The sequence below is a fragment of the Cyprinus carpio genome, chromosome A12 (genome assembly GCF_018340385.1).
Source record: "Cyprinus carpio isolate SPL01 chromosome A12, ASM1834038v1, whole genome shotgun sequence".
Classification (NCBI taxonomy): Eukaryota; Metazoa; Chordata; class Actinopteri; order Cypriniformes; family Cyprinidae; genus Cyprinus; species Cyprinus carpio.
Genome location: NC_056583.1, coordinates 25,213,252 through 25,222,225, shown reverse-complemented (window position 1 = coordinate 25,222,225; position 8,974 = coordinate 25,213,252). Strand labels below are relative to the sequence as shown.

Sequence of the window (8,974 nt, the reverse complement as noted above, 5' to 3'; positions counted from 1 at the left end):
TGTGTGTGTGTGTGTGTGTGTGTCTGCAGTCAGTGTACGGTCTACAGAATGACATCCGCAGTCAGAGTCCGACTCACACAGCCGCACCGGAAGTGAAAGAGCCCACGGAGGACGAGCTTCGCAACCAGGTGATGCGCGACTGTCTGAGCAGATCTGTGTGTGAGAAAGACTTACCGTTCTGTGTAGTGCGCGTGCATGCAGCATGCCTGTAATCGTTTTATTTGAATACAGTGTATTATTTTTTCCCTGACCTTCTTTTGCTTGTATTACATCATACAGTAACAGGTACCACTGATTGATATCACATATATAACCTACTGGGGTGCCTCAGGGCTCAGTTCTTGGACCACTTCTCTTCTCTTGCTACATGGCATCACTAGGTTCTGTCATTTAGAAACATTGCTTTTTTTTTATCACTGCTGTGCTGATGACACTCAACTCTTCCGCTCATTCCATCCTGATGATCCGACGGTAGCTGCTCGCATCTCAGCTTGTCTAACAGACATTTCTTGCTGGATGAAGGACCATCACCCTCAACTCAAACTCGCCAAGACAGAACTGCTTGTGGTTCCAGCAAACCATCGTTTCATCACAATTTCACCATCAAGTTAGGCACCTCAACCATAACTCCTTCAAAAACAGCCAGAAACCTTGGAGTTATGATTGATGATCAGCTGACTTTCTCAGACCACATTTCTAAAACTGTCCGTTCCTGCAGATTTGCTTTATTCAACATTAAGAAGATCAGGAGCTTTCTTTCGGAAACATGCTGCACAACTCCTTGTTCAAGCTCTTGTTCTGTCCAGGCTGGACTATTGCAACGCTCTCTTGGCAGGTCTTCCAGCCAGTTCTATCAAACCTTTACAATTAATCCAGAACGCAGGAGCAAAATTAATTTTTAACGAACCGAAAAGAATACACGTCACACCTCTGTTCTGCACTGTCTACCAATAGCTGCTCGCATAAAATTCAAGGCATTGATGTATGCATACAAAACCACCACAGGCTCCTCACCATCTCAAAGAGGCACAAAATCACTTTCACTGACCTGTACATTAACTGTTCCCTCCTGGTGCAATGATCTGCCCAACTCAATCCCAGCAGCTGTGTCTGTAGCCATCTTCAAGAAACGACTAAAACACATCTCTTTCATCTTTACTTGACCCTCTAACTCTAGCACTCTCTACACTAATTCTATTCTTTAAAAAAAAATATTTTTTTTTTAGACTTTTAGACTTGCACTCTATTAATTTACTGTTTTTTTTTTTTTTTTTAAATAACACTAACTACTCTAATCTTTTTGTATTCTGTTTTTTTTTATTATAAATTTAAAAAAAAGAAAAAAAAAGACCTCTAACACTAGCTTGCTCTATTCTTTTTCTATTCTATCCATTTTCTTTTTATTTATTGTATAATAAAAAAACCTTGCTCTGTGTACTGTTAAGATAACTGAGACATGTCACAGCACTTGTATATCATTGCTCTTTTGATGATTTAGTTTGCTTCTATTGTCCTCATTTGTAAGTCACTTTGGATAAAAGCGTCTGCTAAATGACTAAATGTAAATATTATTAACACAAATATGGCATACAGTTTTCAACAAGAAACCAATAATAAAGTCTTAACAAATCAGAACCAGATCAAAAATCAGAACAAGGCAGACAGTGAATGAATTAATGAATAAAAAGTAATAATATATATATATAAAAAATAAAACAGCAGTAAATGAATAAATTAAATTAATTTATATAATAATAATTATTTTTTTTTAATAATTTTAATAAGGGCTTCTGACATGACATTCTCAAAAAATCTGAACAAGACATAAAATAATACACAATAAATGAATAAATATAATAAATAATAAAAATAAGCTAATAAGAAAGCAAAATAATTTCTGGAGTAAATTATATGTTATAAGGAAATACAATTTTTTTTAAATAATTTTCTGACTCACTTTTTAGGTCTCTTTTATAAGAGCTTCTGAGAAGTACAAAAAAAATCACTTCTGAATATTATAAACAGAGGACAGATTTGAATCCAATCAGAACCAGATCAAAAATCAAAAGACAGGCAATTAATAAATGAATGATTAATGAAAAATAATACATAAAAATATTTATATATATATATATATCTGAATATTATAAAGAGAGGACATATATAACAATTAATAAATGAATGATGAATGAAAAATAATACATAAAAATATTTGCTTTTTAAATAAATTTATATAAGAGCTTTTGACATGACATTCTTAACAAAAATCAGAACTCAGTTAGGGTCAGGGTTATGGTTAGGGTCCTGGAGTGATTCAGATTCATCTCAGACGCTGGTCTTCATCTAGAGACAGTTCCCTGTGATTCTCTTCTCTTCAGATCCAGCACTGGCAAGCACAGCTAGACAGACACCGCTTAAAAATGTCCAAAGTCGCAGAGAGGTGAGTTCACTTCCTCTACAAGTACTCACTGTACACTCCTGTTCACTGTAAGATTCCAGTCTCTTCTGCTCACCTAGACTGCTTTTATTTGATCAAAAATAATTTATGTATTGTGTTGTGTTATTTTATTGTAATGTGAAACAGCTGTTTTCTGTGTGATGTTAAACTGTAATTTAGTTTCTGTGATGTGCAGCTGTATTTTCAGCATCATTACTCCAGTCTTCAGTGTCACATGATCTTCAGAAATCATTCTAATATGATGATTTGCTGCTCAAGAAACATTTCTGATTATTATCAATGTTGAACACAGTTGTATGTTTGTGGAAACAGTGATATATGGAAATCTTTTGTTACATTATAAATGACTTTACTGTCACTTTTGATCAATTTAATGTGTCCTTGATGAGTGAAACATTAACTTTGATGTAAAATTATGTATATTGTAGTTTGTTGAGTTTCTCGGAGCAGTATATCGAGTACGATCCGTTCTTCACGACGCCGGAGCCGTCGAACCCCTGGATCTCTGATGATGTCACTTCCTGGGAGCTGGAGGCCAGGTGTGTGTCCTGTGTCCTGCTTTCCTCATTCTTTTTCTTTCAAGGGATTTAAAATGATTATTGCTCAACAACAATCACAAAAAAGGCCAAAAAAGAGCAGAAAAGTGTGATGTGATTTGTTGTGATGGTCTCTCAGTAAAGAGGCCGGGCAGCAGCGGGTGAAGCGCTGGGGATTCTGCTTCGACGAGGTTCTGAAGGATCCGGTCGGGAGAGAGCAGTTCCTCAAGTTCCTGGAGTCCGAGTTCAGCTCCGAGAACCTGAGGTAGAACTCCGAACACTCGGATTCACATCCGACACAAAACACAGGAGAGGAGGAGGAGGATCAGAGAGGAAGAAGAAACGCTGAAGCGCCATCTGCTGGCCATCAGCACACGATCATCTCACGAACAGATCGTTTCAAAGCAGTTTTAAGAGAGGAAGAAGAAACGCTGAAGCGCCATCTGCTGAGAGCCAGAAGAAAATGTCCCATTATATCCAACTATATTAAATACATTTTTAAATCACTAAACAAAAAAGTAAATGTTGCAGCGAATTCAGCTATATTATATTCAAATGTATCACATTGTAATATTTTAAATAAAAAAAGTATTGCATTTTTTAACATTTTAAATAACGAATAAAAATGTTGTACATCCAACTAGACTAATATTATTATTTTTTGAAAGGTTTTGATTTTATGTATTAATTTTTATGTATCAAGTTTTGTTATATTAAAATGTATTTGTTATTTTTTTAAATAAACAAAGTAATTAAATGTTGCATTATATTTAACCATATTGTATTAAAATGTATAAATTTATAAAAATGTTTTCAATAATCAAGAAGCTAATGTTGCATTACACCCAACTTTATTTAAATATTATATTTTTAACATTTAAATATTTAACAAAAAATAAACGTTGCATTATATCCAGCTATATTCAAATTTATTTATTATTACTATTTTACATTTTTAAATAAATAAACAGTAAATATTGCATTGTATCCGGCTATATTACATTAAAATTTTATTTATTATTAGTATTAATTTTCCATTTTTTGTGTTTATTTATTTATTTATTATTATTAAAAAAATTTTTTAAAATAAATAAACAAAGTATATTTTTTTATTATTTTACATTTTTAAACAAAAAAACAAGTAAATGTTTCATTATATTCGGCTATATTACATTAAAATGTATTTATTTTTTTAAACATTTTTAAATAATTAAACAAAAAAGTAAATGTTGCATTGCATCCAACTATATCACATATGTATTAACTTTTTAAATGTTTTTAAATAATTACACAAGAATGTAAATAATCTTTTGAAATGTTTAAATATATTTTTAAATAAAAAGAAAGAAAAGAATAAGAAGTGAGTCTCTGTGGTGCTGGTCTGTGGCGGTCTCTGCAGGTTCTGGCTGGCGGTGCAGGAGCTGAAGAAGCGTCCGATCCGAGAGGTTCCCACCCGGGTGCAGGAGATCTGGGAAGAGTTTCTGGCTCCTGGAGCGCCGAGTGCCATCAACGTGGACTCCAGGAGCTACGACAAAACCACGCAGAACATCAAGGATCCCGGCCGCTACGCTTTCCAAGACGCTCAGGTCGGTGTATTCCTCATTACTCGGCTCACGCGAGGCTCTCGTCCTCGTCTCCTGAACGCGGTGTGTTTGTGCTTCATCAGGAGCCCATCTACAAGCTGATGAAGAGTGACTCGTACAGCCGCTTCATCAGATCCAGCGCCTACCAGGAGCTGCTGCAGGCCAAGAAGAAGGTAAAGCCCCTGAAGCGGCTGGAAACGGCCATCTGAGCGTCCTGTTCAAACCCCTCGTCTCTGCCGCGTCTCTTTAGTTTTGCACGTGTTTCTCTTCGTTTCTTCTTCTGTTCTGTTCTGTTCTGTTGTGTCTGTTTTGTTTTGAAGTGATGAGACAGGAAGTGCTGATTGGCTGGTTTTTCTGTGATGTGGTGAGTTCTGTCAGTCTCTTCAGGTTCACAGATATACAGACACGCTGGAAATTAGCACAGAAAATCATTTCCATCAGTCTCTCAGCCGGATTTACAGAATGTCGTACATTGCATTGATATTATCAGATTTACAGACACGCTGGAAATTAGCACAGAGCATGATAAAAATTGTAGTTAGTAATATAATCTGTTACATTACACATTTTAGGTATAGTAATCTGACAATTTTGGATTACTTTTAGATTACTTTTGAACCAAATAATTTAAGTAATTTTATTTTATTTTTTGTAGTATTTATTTAGTATTTATTGTATATTTTATTTTATAGTATTTCTTTTATATAATATATATATATATATATATATATATATATATATATATAATATATATATATATATATATATATATATATATATATTTGTTGGTTTTTTTTTAAATAAAATAAAATAAAATAAAATGACACATTTTAGGTAATGTAATCTGACTACTTTTAGATTACTTTTGACCCAAATAATTTAATTAATTCATTGATTTTATTTTGTAGTATTTATTTAGTATTTATAGTATTTTATCGTATAGTATTTTATTTTGTAGTATTTCTTAATATTTTTTATTTTTTTATAAAAGAAAATATTAATTTTATATTTATTATATATATATATATTGTAAAGCTCTTTAAACTACCATTGTGTATGAAATAAACGTACCTTGCTTTGAATAGGATAATTAATAATAATAAATAATAATAATAATAAATTATATAATGATATAAAAATACAAATAAAAAAAGTCCATTCTTTGTTTATCAAGAACATGAAATAAAAGAAATAATTTTAAATTGAACACTTACTAAAAAAAGATACAATATTTTATTTTGGTTTATGTTGTTTGATTTCTTAATTTTCTGTGTGTTCAGTTCCACAAAACTGGACGATTTTACAAATGTATTTAAGCAGTTGTCCTTTTGGAAAGGAAGATGTAAAATAAAAAAAAGAATTAGGGAGAATCAATGAATTATGAGTATTTTATTGTCATTTTGTGAATATTAAGTGATCAATTAAAAAGTGACTGTAGTGTGATAATTATGAGTACGAGTATGAGCATACAAGAATGTAATAATTGGAATCTGATTATGTAATCCAGCACAATCTCTCAGTGGTATTAAACTGGAAGTATTTCTGATTTTGTTATGTAGTACAGTATGATGTTTTTGTGTTATTAGAGTGTAAGTGTTTGGGGTAGCTGATAATCAGTGTTTGAGATCGTTGTGTCGCAGCTTCGATCCGTTCATCAATTGTTTTTTTTTTCATTGGTGGGAGATTTAATTTTTTAATTGTTTGAGTGTTTGAATGTTTGATTGGATGATGGGTGTATATGTGTTTATGTGTAGAAAAGCTACCAATCTCTCCATTTCTCTTTTAACTTTAAAGCAGCTTCACAGAAAATAATGAAGTTGATGTTTGTAATATCTTATAGTCGCACTGAACAGATTAGAGCTGGACAATAATAGTGTTACGTTAACCCTGTGGGGTCTGAGGGTTGTAATATCTTATAGTCGCACTGTGTGCTTTTTTCAGTTGCTTATAAACATATACATGGCTAAAGTCTGAAAACACTGTATTCAGTACAAACTGAGCGATTTCAAGAATCAAGCGGTTCAGATTTGCTATATAATATACACAGCTTCACATGAGCACACATAGATATTACAGAAGGTGGGAGAAAAAAACATTGAGTTATTAAGAAAGTAAAAATGAGAAAAACAGTTTGAAGAGAGAAAATGTGAGGAAAAAAATTATTTTTCTTTTCTTTTTTGGAGAAAACAATTGAAGAGAAAAGTTTTTGCAATTTATTTTCTTTTTGTTTTAGTCATTTATTTGAACAGAGTAAAAATGTTTTTTTATGTTTTTTTTTGAAGAGCTAACTATTTTAGAGAGAAAAATTTGGATTTTGTTATTTTTATTTATTTATGTTTTTTTGAATAGAGTAAAATGTTTCTGATATGATTTTTTTTGTTTTTGTTTTTTATAAGAGAAAAACATTTTGAAGAGAGAATTTTCAAAAAAATAAATTCTAAAAAAAAAGTAAAAAAAAAGTTTTTAAGTGAAAACTTTGAGCGAAAAATTTGGATATTTAAAATTAGGATTTTTTTTTTTTTTTGTTTTTTAGATTTTTTTTTTTCTTGAGTGAAAATTTTTTTTTTGAGATTTTTTTTTTAGTTTTTTTACAAAAAATGTTTTTAGTGAGAGATTTTTGTTTTGTTTTATTTTGAGGATAAAAACATGAGCGAAAAGTTTTTGAAATTTATTTTAGTTATTTATTTGAAGAGAGTTAAAATGTTTTTGGTGAGAGATTTTTTTTCTTTTTTATTTTATTTTTGAAGAGAAAAACATGATTTTTTTTGTTTATTTATTTGGTTTTTTTGCTCATTTTTATTTTATTTATTTATTTTTTTTTAAGAGTAAAAATGTTTTTGAGTAAAAAAAGGTATTTTTTTTATATATAAGAGAAAAACATTTTGAAGAGAGAAAAAAGTTTGATGAGAGAAAAAAAAATTGAGTTTTGTGTTTCTGCTGTTTGACGTGTGTGTGTGTGTGTGTGTTGTGTGTTTCTCTCTCAGATGCCGTCAGCGAGCGAAGCGCTTGTAAAATCATGCAAACATCACGTTACACGTCTGTACATTAATGCTGATCATTATAACGAGCATGAGCCGGACACACATCACCTTCACTTCAGAACAGCCCGGGATCCTCCTGAGAATCCTTCTTTCTTCAGCGTGTCAAAGCTTTCACTCCATCTGAGCTCTAACATTTATTTTTATATCTAAGAACATGTTTTGTTGTTTTCTGTGAGCTTTGCTTCTGTAAATGTGTACAGATCTGGAGAATCAGCGTGATTTCTGATGAGAAACATCTGCGCTCATACAATCTGCTGTTTGAGACAGACGTGAATGTGTTCCGATGATGTACAGTGGACGCTAATAATAATAATAATAATATTTGGACACCTTTATTTTACCATCTGTATATTAAACATGATGCACCATCCATACAGTAATGTTCATTTATGGACTCGATAAGCGAGATGATAACGTGATGTGATGATGGCGTTATGGACCGTGACGTCGCTGATCTGAGATCTGCATCATACAGTATTTCTTTTGAGTTCTGTTTCTTCAGAAAACGACTGCGATCCAGAGATTACGAGCGGCGCTCATCGGTCTGGGTTCTTGTGTTATGATATAGATTCTGTACATAATCCCACAGTTACATTAATAAAGGGACTGGAGCTGAAAGTGACTCAGTGAATCATCTGAATCGTTCTGAATCGTTTGTGTTGTTCTGAACAGCAGAGGGCAGTGATCGCAGTGATTCGGTCAGGACTGGGTTTAAGTCCTTATTAATTCATGATTAATCATTCATTCTCTTGAGATGGCATTTAATTTCACTAAAAAAAAAAATAGCTGGTATCATTTATTAACAGCTTGACTTTTATTTTTATACTATAATAAAACGTTTTATAACATATATATATAATATTTTATAACAAATAAATTAGCATATTCATGATTTTTTTTCATGGATATTTTCATGCCTTTTACTTCGAGTTTCTTCAAATGTTTTTTTTTCCGTGACTGAAGTCAAGATATCTGGGATGATGCACGTTTATTAACATCACATCAATTTAAATGCACTAACATTAGTCAGTTTTCATTTAATAATAATAATAATAATAATAATAATACACTATGCACAAAAAAAACATAAATGATAACATAAAACATTGACCAAAACAAACTGATATTTCTCAAAATGTCTTTGATTTTCATGAAAAATTAACACGAGGGAGAATAAATTGTCAGTGAACTATCCCTTTAAAAGGTTATTTCTATATTTTTCTTTGATATGCCAAATTTTATTTTTACTTTTAAAAATAAATGAGCCGAGGAAAATTTGTGAAATCAATAACTTTTATTTTTATATACCAGAAACACATTCATGTGCACATTCACATACTAGAAACGACTAAATGT

At 31.6% G+C, this 8,974-nt stretch overlaps 1 protein-coding gene across 3 annotated transcripts in view; it reads left to right on the top strand.

The window, feature by feature from the left end:
* The window catches only part of LOC109056258 (regulator of G-protein signaling 7-like), a 52,207-nt gene extending 47,143 nt beyond the window's left edge, over positions 1–5,064 (top strand). For all 3 annotated transcript variants that reach the window (XM_042768170.1, XM_042768168.1, XM_042768169.1), the window contains exons 11-16: positions 30–128; positions 2,379–2,440; positions 2,887–2,997; positions 3,134–3,259; positions 4,394–4,580; positions 4,661–5,064. In XM_042768170.1, the coding sequence (XP_042624104.1) occupies positions 30–128; positions 2,379–2,440; positions 2,887–2,997; positions 3,134–3,259; positions 4,394–4,580; positions 4,661–4,786 (711 nt within the window). In that variant the 3' untranslated portion in view covers positions 4,787–5,064. The remainder of the gene's footprint in view (positions 1–29; positions 129–2,378; positions 2,441–2,886; positions 2,998–3,133; positions 3,260–4,393; positions 4,581–4,660) is intronic.
* The last annotated feature ends 3,910 nt before the right edge of the window (positions 5,065–8,974 follow it).